The sequence below is a fragment of the Ruditapes philippinarum genome, unplaced genomic scaffold (genome assembly GCF_026571515.1).
Source record: "Ruditapes philippinarum isolate M1 unplaced genomic scaffold, ASM2657151v2 ctg3749_1_1_1_1, whole genome shotgun sequence".
Lineage (NCBI taxonomy): Eukaryota > Metazoa > Mollusca > Bivalvia > Venerida > Veneridae > Ruditapes > Ruditapes philippinarum.
The window spans coordinates 3,066-24,221 of record NW_026866490.1 but is presented as its reverse complement, the minus strand read 5'-3'; the positions used below and the strand labels follow the sequence as shown (position 1 = coordinate 24,221).

Sequence of the window (21,156 nt, the reverse complement as noted above, 5' to 3'; positions counted from 1 at the left end):
GATCTTGACCCTGACCCAAATGACCTCTAACTAAATCCAAAGGAATCATAGCAGTTTGAATTAAACATGAATGACATCAACTTAAAAATGAAGGCTGTATAAGCAAAAATGTTTCAATTTGTTTTTTACACAAGTGACCTAGACCTTGACCCTAGGGACCCCTCTCTCCATAAAAAAGTAGAGGACCATTTAAGGTATCCACCTAACAAATATGAAATGTCATTAAATAAATGAAGTAATTACGAGAAATTAAGATAATTCCAACTTGCCGGAAAAGGTTAACCTTAAATGGCCCTATTTTTGAAGTGATAAAAATGGAAATGACTGGAAAAATGGATGGCACAGTTATATAACTTGGCAATATCATGTACTTTGTATTGATAAGTGTGGAAATTATAAAGTTATTAGTAATGATATAACTTAAGATCCAACAGTTACTTGCCGTTTTAGGTTAACCAATTATTCATTTTCTGAAAAGGGCAATGTCTTGGTAAAAATGGAAGCCGTGGCCCTGATCATGGACATTGTGTGGATAAGTAACTGTTTGAAGTAAGAAGCCATTGGTAAAGGTAGTACTTAAGAACAAGAGGGCCAAGATGGCCCTAGATCGCTCACCTGACCCATCAATCTCATCCGAACAATTACCTAGACAAGCATGTGACCAAGTTTCATGACAGGTGAGTCAAAAATGTAACCAATGGAGTGTTAGCAAGGATTATCCATATTTGAGCAGTGTGACATTGTTTTTGACTCCAGGTGACCTATTTTCGAACTTGACATAGAAATCATCAAAACAAACTTTCAGACCAATTTCCAGAATATTTGGATCAAAACAGTAGCCACTAGAGTGTTAACAAGATTTTTTCTGTTTTTAGCTCCTGTGACCTAGTTTTTCATCTGAGATGAAAACTTTCAGACAAATTTCCAGAATATTTGGATCAAAACAGTAGCCATTAGAGGGTTCACAAGATTTTTCTATTTTTAGCTCCTATGACCTAGTTTTTCATCTGAGATGTCCCATGTTCAAACTCATCCGAGCAATTACCTAGACAAGCATCCTGACCAAGTTTAATGAAAATTATGTCAAAAATGTGACCACTACAGTGTTAACAAGGTTTTTCAATTTTTAGCTCCTGTGACCTTATTTTTCATCCGAGATGACCCATGTTCAAACTCATCCGAGCAATTACCCAGACAAGCATCCTGACCAAGATTGATGATGATATTTAAGTCTTAAATGTGACCGCTAGGGTGTCAACAAGGTATTTCTATTTTTAGCTCCTGTGACCTAGTTTTTCATCCGAGATGACCCATTTTCACAGGCATCCGAGCTATTACCTAGAAAAGGATCCTGACAAAGTTTGATGATGATTGAGGCAAAAATGTGACCGCTAGGGTGTTAACAAGATTTTTCTTTTTTTAGCTCCTGTAACCTAGTTTTTCATCCGAGATGACCCATGTTCGAACTCATTCGAGCTATTACCTAGATAAGCATCCTGACAAAGTTTGATGATGATTGAGGCAAAATTTGACCCCTAGAGTGTTAACGAACAAGTGTGGAGAGACGACGAACGACGAACATTCAACGATCCTAAAAGCTCACCCTGAGCTAGCAAAGGTGAGCTAAAAATCTTGCCGTTTAAGGTTAACCACGTACAGACAGACGGACGGACGGTTCAATTACTATATGCCCGGGGGGCATAAAAGGCAGGCTACATATCCTAAAGGTGATTCAACATTATTCAAGTAGGAATATTGGAACCATCCAACTAGAAAATGTCAAATAGCTACAACTAAAAATACCACAAACAAAACAAAAGCCACAGTTATGTTATTGCCAAAATTAATGAAGAAGTGTGATACTTAACTAATTATGCAGCCAGTGGTTCAGATAGAGCTGAAGATACATTCAACTTGCCTGCTTACCTTGTACGGAACAGCGGACGGACGTGTTCAGTGACTGTTAGCCCGGGGGACGGGGGCATTAAAAAAAACCTGTACAACATTTAAAAGACAATCCTTTACAATCGCTTATTTTCCTGATCTTCTCTCAATAATAAACAAGAGGGCCATGATGCCCTTGAATCGCTCACTAGAGAGAACTATTTTTCAGCGTTAGAAATTTTTTTAAATGAACTTGCCGAAAGGCAAATACAGCCCATCTTCAAATTACCTCTCTAGTTATATAGTTGACCCGACACTTTCTTCTTCAGAATAAAAAAGGAACCTTTCACAAATACCTCAAATTCATTGTTACTGTAAATCTGGCAAGTAAAGCATGTCAACTCACGCTTTCTTACGCTTTTTGTTTCATACTGGAACCTTTTAATTTAATAAAAAAACTACGTAAGAATGCTACAGAAAAAGTTTGGAGATTATCCATCAATTAGTTCAGTAGAAAAATGTTCCCATTTCTAGCTCTAGAGACCCCTAAAAGGAGCCAATCAAATCAATATGAGCAAACTTGATAAAAGACTACCCGAAATGCCACAGACAGTCTGGTGATCATTCATCAATTATTCAAAAGAAGAGTGTGTTGAAAGGTTTTTCTATTTTTAGATCTGTTGACCCCTTAAAGGGGCCAATTATGACATGAGCAAATTTAATTGTGACTCTCACAAGGAAGCTACAGAGCAAGTTTGAAGTATATCTGCTCAGCAGTTTCAGAGAAAAAAAGATAAATGTGGTCGCATGACGCCGGACGCCGGAGCATCCACCATTCATGCTAATAATTCACCTAGAACCTTCGGTTCTGGTGAGCTAAAAATAGTCGAAATAAATGATACAAAGCACGCTAATGAAATTGAGCGATTAATTCGTGCATGCAAAACCACCTTATTTGAACCTTTACGTAGAATTTATATACATCAGTATGATGTTAGATATATTTTACCACTTACAAATAATCCACTATATCTTTATGCACAAAGAAGTTACAGTAATTTATAAAATAACAGATCTCTTTTATCATAACTTTTAATACAGAATGATTTAATCATAATAGTGCTACACATCAGTACTTTATGCATCTGCCCACACAAACAAACATTTCAAATGTACTTAAACATTTCACATTCTGTATTTGTCGAAGTAGTCATTTAATGCCATGCTAAGTAGAGAAGTCGCTTTAACGCGACCTCTGTAAGGACTTTTCTGAATCAGAGGTTCGGATTGCGGGGAGCGGAATCTCGAACTTGGCCCTGGGTACAGTTCCCCGCCAACAGGGGAGGTGGTGATATCGGTCCGATCCCTGTAGTGTTCTGGTATCTGAAAATAAAGGTTATTAAACTTTTATCGTCTGCTAGAGAAAAAAGATCTTACCAATGCAATTAAACTTTTGTCGTCTGCTGCTCACCAATACAACTAGTGCAGACCAAAATCAGCTGGTACACTTGTATCGTCTGGTCATGGTTTGCACTGTTTGTTATTCAGTTAGAAAAAAATTAAAATTTTCCCCTAGAATGATGAAAGGTCTTGTTCAGATAAAAAACAAGAACGTGTTTGTTAAACACAAATGCCCCCGGCTCCGATTCTTGTCAGTAGCAATATTTCAAAAAATGTTTACCCATTCACTCAGTTATGGACAGAAACATTGCCAAAAAATTGTAAACACAAGTTATATAGCTTGACAGAGTCATGGCATTTTGTAATTGTGAAATATATAAGTTGCCAAGTCATTGCTATGACTTGTGAAGTGATAAATATTCAACTTTATCAAATATATATAAATGTAAGAAATCTATACTTGGCATCCTTGACCTTGACCCACTGACACCTATAGAATATCATGCAAGTTATCTTCCTACCAAATATGAAAAGCGCCTGTCAATAAATAAAGGCTGTATGGGCAAAAATGTTAAAATCTATTTTGAGCATTAATGACCTTGACCAAACTGACCCCTAACCCCATCCAAAGAGAGAATAACATGCAAGTTATCTTCCAACCAATTATGAAATAAATCTGTCAATAAATAAGAGCTGTATGGGCAAAAGTGTAAAAATCTATTTTTAGCACTTGTTACCTTGACCCAACTGACCCCTAACTCCATCCAAAGTAAGAATAACATGCAAGTTATTTTCCTACCAAATATGAAATATATCTGTCAATAAATAAAGGCTGTATGGGCAAAAGTGTAAAAATCCATTTTTAGCACTAGTGACCTTGACACACTGATCCCTAACTCAATCAAAAGGAAGAATACCATGCAAGTTATCTTCCTATCAAATATGAAATACACCTGTCAATAAATAAAGCCTGTATGGGCAAAAGTGTAAAAATCTATTTTTAGCACAAGTGACCTTGACCAACTGATCCTTACCCCAATCAAAAGGATGAATACCATGCAAGTTATCTTCCTACCAAATATGAAATATATCTGTCATTAAATAAAGGCAGTATGAGCAAAAGTGTAAAAATCTATTTTAAGCACTGGTGACCTTGACCCAACTGACCACTAACTCCATTAAATTTTATGTTCCTATCAATTATAAATGACATCTGTCTATAGAATATGGTTAATACACCTGTAAAAATCTATTTTCAACATTGGTGACCTTGACATTGGTGACATTGACCTTGACCCAAATGACCCCTTACTATACCCAAAGAAGGAGTACCTCCCTTGGCATGTTTGTATTAAACATCAAAAAAGACATCAACCAAAATATAAAGGCTGTATGAGCAAAAATGTTTAAATTTATATTCTAAACCAGTGACCTTGACTTTGACCCTAGAGACCACTTACTCCACAAAAAAATTAGAGGACCATTAGAGGTATCCACCTACCAAATATGCAAGATATCATTAAATAAATTAAGCAATTAAGAGAAATTTAAGATAAATCCAACTTGCCGGAATAGGTTAACCAGACAAGGCCCTATTTTCAAAGTGAAAAAAGGGAAATAACTGGGAAATATGGATGACACAGTTATATAACTTGACCAGATCATGTACTTTGTATTGATTAGTAAGTGTGTAAACTAAGAAGCCATTGCCATTGGTACAGGTAGAATTTAAGAAAAATCCAACTTGCCGTTCTAGGTGAACCTCGTACGGACAGACGGACGGACGGACGGACGGTTCAATTACTATATGCCCGGGGCATAAAAATGAGCAAGTTCGTTTAAGATATTTAAACTGGTCAGGTAATTTATATGACGGTCATCATAAATAAATTAGTTTATCCAAAAATAATTAGTTAAGGGGAAACACCTTGTGCAAAAATAGTAATCACTACTTTAATCTGATTGGACACCAGTCTAAATTTGCATATTTATATTTGAAATATTTGAAACCTGATTGCACATCAAAATTTTCATTAAAATATCTACTGGCAAGCAATTGCAAATATATAAGACACCAATATTGTACATGTATAAAGATTCGTCGGCTCTATATTAGTGTAAACTGTGCTGGAAAAGACTGTATAACTTCCGCTATTTTGTTTGTGCCGCAGTACACATGGTACAATCGGAACGTCATCATCTATACTGACGGAAAGGGCCGAAAAGTGTAAACAATATACCTCATTCCACAAAGGTGAATATCTACTGTTGGCTCTCCCAATTCTGGTTTCAACATACTCATCTATAAAGCAGAAAGGTAGGTAAATTTTTTTATCATATAAAGTACTTATAAATTCAGAGTATAAATGAAATAAACGAGGTTTTCATATCCCAAAAAAGTATGTAGGAACTAAATGGGCTTAGGCTATTATTGAAAGTTTTTCTTGTTCGAAAAAAAAATATTCTTTAATTTTTCAAATGAAAATTTAATTTTTGTAGTTAATATTAATTATCTATAAATAATATTTACATTATGTCTAGGTGAAATTTTAAAAGAAGTTCCTAGCAATAGAGACCGAGTTTAACTCGGAAGAATTTTGTATGACAGTTATATTCTTCAATTAACCTCAATATCGAGTGCTTCAACTGGAACCAGCGTCTAACAATACAAGGCACCAGTATATTAATATGGAAACAAACGATATTATTATTTTTCTAACCCCGAAGATCAGTTTCAAGAGCAAGCCTTCTTTGTGAAGGTCGTGGCATTCTTTGTGAATGTTGATGGGATCTTAGCAATCCACGGGCTTCTAGTACTGATGCTTCGCTGGGTGTCAGTACAGCTGGCTCCCGGTCTGAAAATAGATTCTGGTTCCATAGAGAAAGCATAAATTCGGCCAACTTCGTCATTTTCCGTTTAGAATAATTCGTATCAATTGGACAAATTCTTACAATATATATCGACAAGGTTAGCTTTTAAAAAAGCTAGTAGCGACTCGCTTCGTAATTTTTTTTCCAGGGGTGTGTTTAAATGTAAAAGTGACAGTTCTGTTAGCTGAAGAGACTTCAGCGAACATCAAAATAAAAGCGACATATAAAGTTATGGAAGCCAGTTCTCTCAGTTTAACAAAGAGGAATATGAGTATAATTATATGAAAATGCTTGTAAACAGATAGAATGAAGTCCCTATGTCTATGCACATTTACTATATGGCCTGTTGACCTTGACCAAACAAGAAGACTGATATTGATTTCCCTACCTAGATATAAATTTTTATAGTAATTTCCACTTGTCAAACAGAATCAGACTTGTAATGTTCAAATAATTTTACTCCTATCAATATATGAGTATATTGTACCTTTAAAAATATTAAAACAAACGTTTCAATAGGACAGATTATCATTTTCCCTATGAAATCATTACGATACGTGTACAATATTTTAAACAGAATATCTTTGATCTAACATATCACATTCAGAAAAGCCGGGATGGTATTAGATATATAGCGATCCCGGGAATTAACCACTGCCATGTCATATTCAGAAAAGCCGGGATCGTATTAACCCATTACGCGATATACACGCCTTTTAACGCCTTTTTCACCCCCCTTTTTTTGTTGTCTCAAATGGTGAAAAAATGCCTTATTTAGGCCCCCAACACTTGTTTTTGGTTGAGAAATGTTGTTTAAAAAAGTGACCACTTTTTCGGCGCGGCCCCCAACCAAAAGATACATCAGGGGGTTGCCAGAAGGGGGATGTGCCCCCTTCTGTTTGGGGGGTTTGAAGGGGGCGGCAGTCCCCCTCATCGCCAAGAAAATTTTGGACTTGTGACAGGCTAAAAATGACCCCAGATCGATCATAAGGTAACGTGTAACCAACGCTGAAAAGCATTTGACTCTATCTCAATCCATTAAGAAGTTGCAGCACTTTGAAATCAATTTTGATGGAAAAAATCTTTTTTGTTATCAATTATGTTAAGTATATCTTATGATCTTTTCTAAAAATAATATTTAAATACATGAACATAAAATTTAGCCAAATATTATATTAACAAAAACTTTGATTTTTTTCAATTAGGCATATAATTACAAGTATTGCGATTTCCGCATTTTAAGTTTGTTAATAAATAGCTCTAAATATATTTAAATCTTAAGTTAAATTAATTTACCATTCATTACATACAATAAAAAATAAAAAGTTATCGTTTAATCGCCTTTCATTACGACAATAATCAACACAAATATAGTTTATTCCTTTTCCCTATATATCTAATACTATCCCGGATCCCGGGCGTCCCGGATTCCGGGATTTCCCCCCACCCTAAATACCGGAAAGGATAAAATGACCGGAAAAAAAGAAAAAGAAAAAAATGCACAGAACTAGATGTACACTTATGTGAGTTAACCAAACGAAAACTTACTACAGAGCAGGTGAAATAACTAAATCAAAAGTCAGTGTCAATATGATTTATTGAAAAGAATTCACGAAAACAAACATTTTAATCATCATTATATCTTTGCGCTCAAAGCAATACTTGCTGCTTTTCAAAAATGGCGTGAAAATTGAAGGTTTTTTGACGCTATGTAACATTTTATTTGATTGGCTAAATAATTTTGGATTCCAGCCCTGACAGATAAATTTTGTAGAAAGCTGGAAGCCAAGCTTCAATTAAATTTTTAGATGGATTCGGCGTTTTAGGTTGTTTCTCAGTAAAATCCTAACGTAATACCGGCTCGCCGTGGCGAGCCGACACAATGCAATCGGAACATCTCGGCTTCTATCCGAACTTTGACGGAAAGAGCCGAGAATACGCGATTGATCGACGATGTACCAGCTATGGAAAATGACGAAGTACACCGATGTCTCACGAGTTAACGTAAAGCTGACATTGATACAAAGATGTCAGTTTTCAGTTTGTTATAAATCATTTTGTTCTCTTATTCCCTTGTTCCGTTGTTCTTCCGCATTTTGTTTTACAATTTACACTTTTTTACACGTATTCTACAAACTGAATAGAGAGAAACTGAAGGGTCTCATATCTCGTAAAGCACTCAAGATTCTTCATATGGACTAGAATGTATATATATAGTTCTCATGTACACATGAAACATACAGAAAGGTACGATTTTTGGGTACATTTAGCCCTATATTACCTAAAAGCATAGACTAGCAAGAAAATGGCCCAAGTTTTGGTACATTAAATTTCGTGCAAATAAATACGGAACAATATAAATGTATAAAAGCTGTTAAACTGAGCCTGCAATTTCGTGAAAATAATATCACAATGCACATGCTTTTTACATAAAGTTATTAAATACAAATATAACAACATATTTGTTTACTTGATTTTTACGAGTCAAAATTAAACTAATTAACACAAGTTGACAATAACTGCTAATAATAACAGCTCCTTCCATAGGCCAAAATAAAAAGCATTCCATATAAAGAGACGACACGGCTCACCGGCGTTGCCAATAAGCCATTTTTAAAACAAAGATTTGAAAGCATTTTGTCAAGCTTTAAAACATTCTATTGAGTACATCAAATTATGCGTGTCATGAGGCACCCTTTAGTAACACCACTATACAATGTATCAAACTCAGACAACAGGGAGATAAACTGGATTCAAAGTCAGATAATAAAATGATGAATAATTTCCTTACATGGACTCCTGGGGTTCAAATCTGCGCCTGGCCATGCCGAAACATCATTGTATTCCGATGGTTGACTGGTTACGATATCTCTATTGTTTATTACTCCTTTCTGACTCGTTCCTACGACATTAGGTAAACCAGTCATTTTGTTGTCAGGGTAACTAGTCACATGACCGGAAGTATTCGCTTGTTCGGTAGGTTCACGGTTGTTGTTGAAGGAAATGTACATACACCCAGCGCCTATTACACACAATAGTAAGAGGGCACACACACCTAGTGTACTAAGTGTGAAGTAAACGTGGTTCTTTTCAAGAAACGGGGGCTCTGTCCTTCTCATCGGAAATTGAGGAGCTACAGGTCTACCTGAAAAATAATTTAAATTGTAAAATTTAGCAAAGTCAATTATTTGATTTAAAGAGTCAATGCCATTTAAAGGTCAAAGTCATGTTCAGTTTAATCTACTTGAAGGTATGTTCTAAAAGAGTTGTTATGTCCAAGTATGAATACAGTACATCTATAACATCAATAACAAAGTTACAGTCAATTGTAGCCAATCTCAGCAAAATGTTTAAACAATTAACCTTGACAGTAAAGGTCATTTATGGGTCGAGGTAAAATTCCTTATAAGTACGGTATAAAAGCTTAACAATTATTCCTGTCAAGTTTCATTTAAAGTGACTGAGCGGTTTAAGAGAAGAAGCGCACACAGACAGCCAGATTAAACTAGTATACCCGTTAACAACGTTCGTTGTTGGTGGGGAGGGTATACTATTACACTGATATACCAATATAACCATTCATGAACAAATCCACTGATGCCGAGTACAAAGCTTGAAAGCTTCTAAAACTCGGAAGTCTTCCGAATGAATGACACATTATCATTTAAGACGTTTGATATAAGGGAGATAATTTTACGTATCAATCATATCCTCACTGTAAGAGTTATCAGTACATACCAGAGGTACCGTGGTATTGAATTTTCTGGACTTTCTTTTCAAAATCATAAACATCTTGACAATTGCATATCGTTACATCAACATACTGAACTATCCCCTTGAACTTTACATTTATGTATGATTATTATTCATCTTTCTTAACCAATCGGAACGTCCCCGGCTATTATTCATAATAACAATTATCCGACTGACGGAAAGGGCTGAAAAGTAACGGTTGCTTCCTTAATGTTGCAATATTTACCTCCACGTATCAAGAAGTCATCGAGGTCATCCTCTTTATGTATGGCAGATTTCCTAGGAGAAATGGTTGGCGCATCCTTTTCTTTCTTCACCTTAAGTAAGGCCGCAAGTTGAATGCTCTCAGATTGGTCATCCATTCTCCACTTTCTTTTCTGCCTTGAACAGCTCTACAGCCATAATAAAATGAAAAATATTAAAAAAAGCATTCATAATTGCGCAGCAATTACATAGCGAGAAAAGAAAGGCGTGGTTCTTTAAATGTTTAATACGTGTTTCAAATTGTGATATATCTTGAATACCCCTTGTCCCCTCCTTCCTTCATTATTCAAGACACACGTGGTCACCGGAGTAAAAATTAAAGACCATATGTAAAGCTACATGCACAACTTCTCAACAAGTGTGTCAAAGCAAGCGATTTTAACTACCCTGCCTTCGAGTTTTTTTCTGCGGGATTAGCAAAATGCTATAAAGTGCACAAGTACTTATAGCACAGTGTTTATACTGTCCATAAAAATCATAATTCTTATTCCTAACAGGCCAAAATAATCTGCATCATTTATGACACTAGCGTCAACTTTAAGGGTACATAGGTTCTGTAAAACAAGAGTGCCCGGTTTCCATTTCACCACATAAACCACTTGAATCTGTGCAAAGAGTGATTGTAATTTTGACATCCTTTATTCAAAACAGCGACTTTCTTAGAAACAAATTCCCTGTGAAGGACTCGAAACAAGCCGATTCGAGGTTTGCTGACATGAGGTGAAACCTATGTTTTGCCCAGTTGTGACCACTCATGTGGCTTGAATGACCCACTGACAAGATTTTCAAGGCAGACAATTTTCACTTCCATTAATTTTATCATACAAGAGGAAGTAACACAGCGATCTTTAACGGCAGGTTATTGTGTATGTGTTTATTTTTGCGGCAGGTTGTGTTTGTTAAGTTTGGTCTTCCAATGAGATATTTCTAAGGAATGGAATTAAGCAATATATTTTTTGTGTTCTTTACTTGCCGACGGTCTTTAAACACAGGTTTTAATGTAAGTGAATATCCGAGACCGATAGATATATCAAATTTTGAATTTTCACCACAACAGTATCATTTTTCCCAAAGTATAACTGTACAATAAAGTTAAAGGCCCATTGTGCCCCAGAAACGCTTTCGTTTTATTCTTCAAAAGCTTTTTATTTTTGGTCTTATGTGATAGTTTTCAAAAAGTTAGTTATTGGCCAATTATTTGAACCATCTTTTGCTTCAGTTCAATTGGTATAGTTATATTGTTTAAGTATTTTGTATGTAAGTCAAAATTCTACTTTGTTAACATTTCGCTTCTTTGCGACAAATAATTTTACATTAAGCGCTACTTTCTTTTGGTGAAAAGATTCTAACACGCCTTTAAACGATTATTTAAACGTTTAAAGTTTCATATTTTCCCTTAGTAAAGAATGAAATATATTTTTTTCGATTCTGAAGCTTTATGTGCTTTAACCTCTCTACAGAAACACCTCTTAGCAACGACTGAAAATCTTAATATCACAAAGGGTGGTCGTTATACAAAGGGTGGCTGCTATATAGAGGTTGTACTGTAACTCACCACAAAGCAGTCTTCATTCAGATGACATAGGACCACCTCACAGTGAATGCCAAGGAAGGTAAACTTGTCACTATATACAGACATTAAATTGAACACATCCGTCTGAGATTCTAACAGGCCGTTCTCCATAAATGGTACCACATCCTCCTCCAGCAACTTCCCGTCACTTGTCAGACATCTTAAAATAAACGAATGTTTTCTTTTTCAGTATGTAAGTATAAATTTCAAACGACTGGAGCGTCTGAAAGACTGGTGGTGACTTCCCACTTCAGGCATCACAGTTTATACCTAATGTATAGTATATCAGAAATATAAAGTTTGAAGTTTGAATATTGAAGCGTTGGAGACTACTTTGGTATATACAGAATTTAATTTAATATGATTGTGTAGCAAGCTATAAGCTTATAGACATACTTTCGAATCCGTTCCTGGAACCAACCAGTACTGAGCAATGAGTGTAAAGTTTCTTGCTCAAGGAAACAACGACTTGCACCTGACAGGGTTTGAACCCATGCGGCTAGCGATCATGAGATTACTAGTCCGACGCGTTAACCACTCGGCCATGCCGCCACTACCGGTGACTACTTTCGTAGGAACGTGTGGTCATATATGCTACCGAATAAGTTTATTTTACATAAAGACGCCGCACATGCTTTTACAATATCATTTCTGTAATCATATCTTATAGCAGCATGCCACCAGATTCATGCTAATGTGAAGAAAAAATTCAAAATTTATAAAAAACGAAAATATTGTCAAGTGTACAATGAAAGCAATTTAAAGATAAACTATGCCCATCTTTGGGTAAAATATTTGAGCCGCGTCATGACAAAACCAACATAATGGGTTTGCGACCAGCATGGATCCAGACCAGCCTGCGCATCCGTGCAGTCTGATCAGGATCCATGCTGTTCGCTTACAAACTCTATAACAAGTAGAGAAACCAATAGTGAACAGCATGGATCCTGATCAGACTGCGCGGATGCGCAAGCTGGGCTGGATCCATGCTGGTCGCAAACGCATTATGTTGATTTTGTCATGACGCGGCTCATTTCTATCTTAGAAATGTATTGAAATCCATGAAATTCTTCCTGAATATGTTTAATTTGAATAAAATAATGAATAAACTATGTATGGGAAGCAGCATTCCTTATTACGGGTCAAGTAAAGTTGGTCTTTTCTGAAAAAAAAACTGCCAGTTTTTTTAAAAGACACTATATATTCATATTGTAACCAACTGTAGCGTATAGAGTTTAAAACATAACACATCTACTTATAAGGAAGTCGAACATGTTTATTTTATACATACAAAGAGGCTGTGTAGCAATTATCAATATTTGTAAAAATAAAATTTGAGCATAGTATATCTTTAAGGTACAGTAAACTCTTTACAATGATGTTAGTATGAATAAGGTAGAACTGTTACCCATTGTCCAGAAAGTCAACTGTTTTCGAAGGCTCGGTATCATTTGATGGCACGCTGGTATACTGGTCATACCAACAATGCTTTACAAAAGGCGGTTGGTAGTCTGAAATATGTGTTTACATTTAATTAAAACAGAAAGCAAATGATGAAATGACGTGTATGCTATTGCCTCCTCGGAATTTAAATGCGTACTTTTGCCGCAGATGCTATATACGTAAACCCTTAGTCAAAATTGGAATTTATCTAGTTATAGGACTTAATAACAGTTTGTATTTCCATCAGTTTTTATGTGTTTTGTTTTGTTATATTTTTTGTTAATAATATGTCGAAATGTTATGTTAAATTGAAAACACAAAAAGACCATATAGCGACATAAATACGGTTTATGACCATAAAGCGAACATAAACATGGTATATGACCGAATAGCCTATATTTAAGGGACGTACCTGGTGTTGTGAGAGCTTTCACTCTAAGACGAATGTTCTGATTGGTTGAAACCCTATTTTGAACTAATCCTTGGCCATCTACCACTTGGAGGACAGCCAACGATTTTCTATGCGTACTCAAGGGCTTTTTAGTAGTTGTGACGTTGGCGGAAGTTATAGCGTTCGATGTGACGTTAGGGGTACTGTCTTCTAACAATTTTCGCAGAATAAACCTGAAATATAGTGTTAACTAATTTAAATTGAAATCTTTTATATATGCTGTGTCGGTGTTCTTTCTAAATATATGAAAGAAAAAAGAATATTCTTAACAAATGCTAAGTCTACTGTATTATTTTTATATATGATCAAGTTATAAACATTGTGCAACTAAAGACTCGAACTAAAAATATGCAAATTTGTTGGTATTTCTATCCCACGCCGAATACTGTTTATTACTAACCGAAATATCATGCATAAGTCAATGAATAAAAACCTCAACATGTTTTTTTCTTTTAAGTAAAATTTTGTCCAAGTTTAAATCGGAACAATCTATAAATAACAAAGATATGGCAATATTTGACAAAGAAAACTCAATAATTTGACCTGAAGGTCAAGGTCATTTCAATGTCAAAGTCATTTACCATAAAGTTTCGTTGAAATTCATTAAGCAGTTGTAGAGAAATAGTGGGAAAACAAAATTTATTCTGTATGCATACTGCAAAACAAATCAGGGGCCATAACAATGTGTTGAATGGTCTGACCAATACATGGCGAGGATATGACAACTCCAATTGATAGCCCCTTTAAAGTGTTTCTTTGAAATCCAGCAAATGTTTGCAAAAGAATCTCACGGAAACGTATTTTACTCTGAAAACATTCTGCATAACCAATCCGGGGTCATAACTCCAAGTTGGATGCAAATTTCGGGACACGCAGATTTTGTGCGCATCTACTTTTAGTAACGAATGTACTCGCAAAGTTTCATTAAGTCAGTAATTGCCGAGAAATAGCGCGGAAACAAAATTCGGACGGACGGACAATACCAAAGCTAAATCTTCCTTGGGGTTATATCGGCAGGGAATATAAAAAACTTTTAAATGTTTGAACAGCACAGTCAGTTAGATACCTAATCCGAATTGAATTGTAATTTACCGTTTACTTAGCAAAAGTAGAACCTATGTGCGCATTTTTAAGTAATTCTCTTATAAACATGAATCTATTTGATCTAGATTGGGATAAAGAGAAGTTCATTTGATTTTTATTTGGTTGGGTCGTCAGACCAAACAAATACATTGTAATGGTAGCGAAATTTCAGAGTCTAATGTTGTTTATTGCAAATGCCGAAAGTAGTCCACTTTTCTGAAGCGGTTACTTCCCTTTTGTATGTACACTAACGCCGAAAAATTCAGGGGAGATCACTGCGTAAAGATGGTCAAAGACAGGCGCATTCATTTTCAAGCAAAGTAATTCCCGAATGGTCGAAGATTTCTAATATTGTTTTATTGTATTTTCTGATCGAAAATAAGTAAATACAAAGCGGACATTCAATCTCTGACACAGAAGTTTACGACAAACCTAACAACAAGTAGTTCTCAAAACAGCTTAAAACTAGCAATTTAAAAGAAAGAAATATTTTATTTTGTAACAAGTATTCAACAAATTACAACGCATTCAAAGTTAAACAATAGTTTTGGCTTATAGAATTGTCAATAAATGCACAATCACAAATTACGCGGATGAATATGATTTAATCAATGAAAATACTATTTTTAGCGATGTCGATTATCGAATACTACACAAACCGAGTAGTGGAATATATAGATTCTACATGTCGGATTGTTTGGGCGAGAAGATTTTCGCTAAAATTTTTACTTCAATTTGAAACAACAGGTTTATCATGAACAAAATACCTCGAAATTAATAAGGATTACAAACCCGAAATGCAATGGAAATTCTTAATGATGTTAATCAGACTTTGTTTGTATACGTGAATTCTCCGTGGTACAGTGGTAACGCGCTCGCTTAGTAAGTGAGAGGTCTCGAGTTCAAATCCCAGTCGAGGAAACTTTTTTTTTTGTTAAATTCTTTTTTAAGTGTCTTTGTTAAGAAAGTAGCCATGATATGCAAGGATAAAGTGTGGCTGTCTAAAAAAATGAACATAAATGATTTTTTGATGCAACTCTACGTAGTTATGCAGAATTCCGTATGTATCAAACTCTGGTGCCTTGCAAAATGAATTATAATACATAAAAATAAACTTATACAGGAAAATGCATACAGATATACAGTACGATTTAGATTGCAAAGATCAGAAAATACCACAGAACTTGCTGCCCTTTGATTCTTTATAAATATACATGCTTATAGTAAGTTCCAGGATTATTTACATCTGTGTTAAACAACAGTTAAAGTCGTTACAAGCCCTAATTTAAATAATATGGTTTTTCTTCAGGCCGTTCACATATAAATTCACCGTGGCTGAAGGGTTTTTGGGCTCGCTTAGGAAGCGAGAGGTCTGGAGTTCAAATCCCAGTAAAGGTAACTCATTTTTTTTCAAATTGTTAAAGTCAATAAACATTGGATTGAATATCAGTGTTGCAATTAGTCTTATAGCCAATTTACTACAATTAAAACGCTGGAAAGCATTGGTGGCTCTATACATATAATCTCACAACCTGCACCTTTCTTACATTCTGAGACCCAAACAAATTCAGCGCCTTCTGTGCTTTGATTTGTTTAGATTTCAGTTTGCCATATTTGCAACTGGTGTACTACAAAGAGGCCCTCAGTTGGCACTGTCATTCCGTGTGCGGGATTTGAACACAAAATGGATTAAGAGGTTTTCTTATACCACCAGACCAAGACTGAAGAGGAGGGGTAAGAGGGCAAGGGCGAAAGGGACCTTAAATTGAAAGTATGTAAAATATTAGAAAAAGCATTACCTATCTGGTGAATCAGCATCCCTTGGTAAAAGATCACAAGTGGCAAATGTGTGTGAAATCAAGAACAAAATCTGAAAAAAGAATACAGTACAAATATATCAAAATTCCGGTTGAATTTTACATTTAATTAAAGATATCCAAATATTATCATAGTGTTTACACAGGAGTGAGCTAACTGGCCCGATATATGTCGTAATGTTCAACTTAAATTGATCCACATCTGCTATTTTTATAACGAGTTTCCAAAATAGCTTAGCCAGCGGCACAAGACTTGAACTCACAAACCAAAACTCCCCTGTCCCAAACAGCTGATCTATCAGGAGGACTTGCAATGTCTAGATTGTTGGCACTACACGAGCAAATGAGTAATTTATGAAATGACCTACCAGTGAGAGAAACATTTTTGTATGGCCAGCGCTCGTTGATACAAAAAGCCCTCCACAAATGATAACTTCTTGAAATCTCTTACACCGCTGAAATAAGAAGGAAAAGATAAGCGACTTACGAAATTGTTTGATTGTCTCGGTGTTTGTAACAATAATCAGATATAGCGAAAGAGAAACACTCAAAGTATAACAAACATTATACTTTTATATAATTATATTCATTTATATGCAGCTAATTTTTGAAGACACCTTAGAACAAAACAAAAAGCCCAACAAGCAGGTACCGTAATTAGAACTGGTAAGGCAAGTGTTATGCTTGTCATTTTAAGTTATACATATACCGTTGTGCAATGTATGATATTCGAAATTAATATATCCGGTCAAAAATGCAATACAATACATGCACAAAGGTGATCATGTTTGTTTCCGCTATGTGTGTCCAAAGTGAAAGTAGGCCAACAATCATATAACAACAAAGCCCACAATGTAAAATGATGAACCATTTACAATTACACTTCTAGGTCTATTAAATGTGCATAAAACTTTGCAAATGATTTTACATTTTCTTCAGAAATTTAGCACATTCAAGGTAAAAATTCTTACTGTTATCGTTTTTATTTTTGTTTATAAAAGTCCTTGAAGCATAGACTTTGAAACGTTATTGCAAATTGTTCACCAATTTACATTTTGAGCTCTGTTGATATATGAATTTTGGCCTACTTTTACTTTGGACCAACTTAGTGAAAACAAACATGGCTGACAATGCTGAATTACCATAACCTGTATACCTCCGTCAGCTTGTCAACACAGCAGTTTAGGCCTTGACAAGCAGTTGCAACAGTCTCGTTCACACATTTGTTAACATGTTAAAAAGTGTACAAAAATGCCTGTCACAAATGTATGAAATGATAATACAATACACTAGTATTATCGTTTGATGTAAAGTATATAAACCAGGCAAACATTGGAAAAGTTACAAAACGTATTACCTGAAATATTTTCCAGCTTTCTATCTTTGCTATGTTTACACTAAAACAGCACGATTTCCACGTGCAGCAAAATTTTTGGCGGGAAAAATAATAATCGCCCTTGGCCTTCCGGAGACGACACGTGTACATGTTTCATACATTACATTATATACGCTAGGATAAAAATGAATGCATTTGTCCGGTTTTATATTTTCTTTCATTTTTGTTTGAAAAAAATTCAACGTTTTGCCTTCAAATTATACTACGAAAGGATCATTAACTTTTTATCTGTAAAATTTGTTTCGGCCGTATTTTTCAATGTAATGAGGCATTTGTTTTGAAAATCCAACAACATATGTGTTCGTTTATAATTAGTCATCACTGTGCCATTAATAAGTTAACACAAGCTTCCGGGGTTGAAAACAACAACAACATAAAACAACAACAAAAAACAACATCAACTACTACTTCTTCACCAACATTAGCAATATCAGCAATAGCAGCAGCAGCAGCAACAACAACAACAACAACTTTATCAGAGACCATCATTGTTTTTAATTTTTTTGCATATATTCACATATGGGAATTTGACCTGAAGATCGCGTAAATATGTTATCGTCTGTATGGCAGTCTTGGCCGTCTGATGATAACAAAACTCTATATTAGGTTAACAGACTTTTGATTTGTTATGCAATCTATTTCCGCTGATTTATTCCGAAACTGTCCGCTTAATTTCTCATTTCAATGAAATATGTGTTATGATTTATATGTTATTTTCAATGTTAAAATTCTAAAAATGAGTAACCGGAAGTAGAAATACGTTAGATTTCAAGATTATTTTTGTTTCAAGCAAAAAGAAACAATGTCACATATATGTGACCTGATTTGATATGTTCATATCATAACTTGGCGTTTCGTTCCAAATGAAGAGTGTCCCAAATAAAACCGAAAAACAAAATCATGTATTTGCGAGTCTCCTGAAAAACGTTTGTATTTCATTTAGAATATAATTAGTAGCATCATAAGGATCTTAAAAGGTCGTGAATACTTTTTTTGTTTTGTTTTTGTTTATTTTTGCTGAATTGGTTGCCTTTTATTAAATCTATGATTGGACCTTAGAGTCAAAAGCTCGAGTTTAATGTGCGGTGTATGGTCTTTTATATTAGCAAATGCATTTCATCGTTTGAAGATTTCAAGCCCACCCGGCAATTTTACCCCATCCCATCAGTTTAACGCCCCTCCCCACGAAAAAAAAGAAGGTTTCATCAGGTATGAAATGGCCAATGTGAATGAACATTGTTAACATAGAGGGTGAAAAGCTGTATCCAATGAATTACTTTTTCTACAAAATTTAAAATAAAAACTGTTAAAATTATTTCATTTCCATAATCTTATTGTCTATTTCCAAAGAGTTGTAACATAACATACTCGTGTTACTTTACACACAGGGACGTTCCGGAATAATGTACATGTATTTGCTGTTATTTAAACTTTTAAAGCATGCTGCAACAATTCTGCGGATGCACCATCAGCTCATAAGGATATATACCAACATATTTTTTTCATATAATTATGTGTGTTTGAGATTCTGCTTTTTCAAAATTCAAAATTGCACGATGTAGAAATGTAGCTGCAGTAGCGTTTTAATATTTATTTGATAAATCCTCGAAATTACGCTTCACCGTGTAAGTTGATAAACATATTTGAGCCGCGTCACGACAAAACATAGTGGGTTTGCGACCAGCATGGATCCAGACCAGCCTGCGTATCCGCGCAGTCTGATCAGGGTCCATGCTGTTCGCTTACCAACCCTATTACAAGTAGAGAAACTGATAGCGAACAGCATGGATCCTGATCAGACATCTCGCCGGATGGTCAATATTTTATACTATTACATAAATTTCAAACATTAACCTTCATTTATTCATGTTATTGTAATCTAAATATGCTCTCAGGATTTTTAAATAAACCAAAAACAGCGGCATGTAAATGTTGAAACGTCACGATTTTCAGAACAAAAATAGAATAACTCCCATTTATAGGCCCCCTTTTTTTTACTTTTTTTCACTACCGAACCCTTTTCCTCACTTTAAAAAAGATCGCCAAGATAAAGGGTTTTTTAGCAACAGTTTTTGGAAATTTCTCTATTTTAGGTAATTGATAATTTGTTGAACTAAAAAATATAAATAACTTTTAAATTAATACATTGTAATATGTTAATACGTGTACATTATATTTAAAATCTTTTTGGGCTGAACTGCAGTTATAAATCATGTTCATAAGTGTTTAACATCACAATCAATGCTGGGAAAATTGTCGTCTGATAAACATGTCGTTTGATGCAAATGTCGTCTGATGTAAATAAGAATTCTGAAAAATTAACGTCTGGATGTCAAACAACGTGGAACGTGACAAGACACTGAGATGCTCAGTGAAAAAAAGTATGGAACGCCGGCATTGTATTTTTAGTCTTAAATTTGTTTTCGTTTTTGGGGAGGCTGTGCCTCCCCAATGTTAATACCGTCCGTCAAATCTTACTGCCGCGGTAATCAGGTCAAAAAATAGTACCTTGATTTTTTCTAAGCTGACTCATCACTCATCACAGACATTTACAATATGAAAATATTTTCATTCTTTTATTTCATATTTGCAATTTGTAAAGATAATAATTCTCTGAAAAATTCTTGATTTTTTTTTGTTATTTTTTCAAAATCACTACTCCGTGACGTCATACTGCCGCGGTAATCAGGTTTAGGCATACGTACGTTGGTAATAAATAGTTCTGGTATGAAAACCCTTCTATATAATAACTTTAACAATATTTTTTAAGCAAAAAGTATAAATGAAAATTTATAGGTAAATGCTTTAATTAGGTGGCAAATATTCTTTATTATTTTTGATAACATTTTTCCAATTACTACGCAGCGACCAACTTTTTATGACGGGTCATTAACTAGAACGTTGCAACACCGTAGTCTCAATATCATGCATGTTCTTTTGTTGTTATAAAACCATTAATAGTCTTTAATATTTTTTTTTAAAGACAAATAATGGTAAAACTGTCGCTTACATCAGAGACATGGATCATGCTTGCGTGATAACTAAGGAAAACTAACTTATTAGTACACCTAAGGAGGCTGTACGCGGAAACCGCTCATAAACCGCTATATCATATAGCTGTTAGTAAATATTTTGCATACATTTAACTAAAAATTCAATTCACTAATGGTGATGAACATATAGTTTGAAAACATTATATTCTTAAACCATGTATCGCCGA

The 21,156-nt window shown here is 34.8% G+C and overlaps 1 protein-coding gene across 1 annotated transcript; it reads right to left on the bottom strand.

Moving 5' to 3' along the window:
• Positions 1 to 2,960: 2,960 nt before the first annotated feature.
• On the bottom strand, positions 2,961 to 17,051 carry LOC132732636 (uncharacterized). Its single transcript, XM_060719106.1, has 10 exons — positions 16,909 to 17,051; positions 16,523 to 16,593; positions 13,602 to 13,813; positions 13,155 to 13,257; positions 11,729 to 11,906; positions 10,136 to 10,301; positions 8,948 to 9,301; positions 6,006 to 6,140; positions 5,526 to 5,587; positions 2,961 to 3,267 (listed from the first exon to the last, which is right to left on the bottom strand). The coding sequence occupies exons 1-10, from the start codon at positions 16,921 to 16,923 to the stop codon at positions 3,070 to 3,072; spliced, it is 1,494 nt and encodes a 497-aa protein (XP_060575089.1). The 5' UTR covers positions 16,924 to 17,051; the 3' UTR covers positions 2,961 to 3,069.
• Positions 17,052 to 21,156: the final 4,105 nt, after the last annotated feature.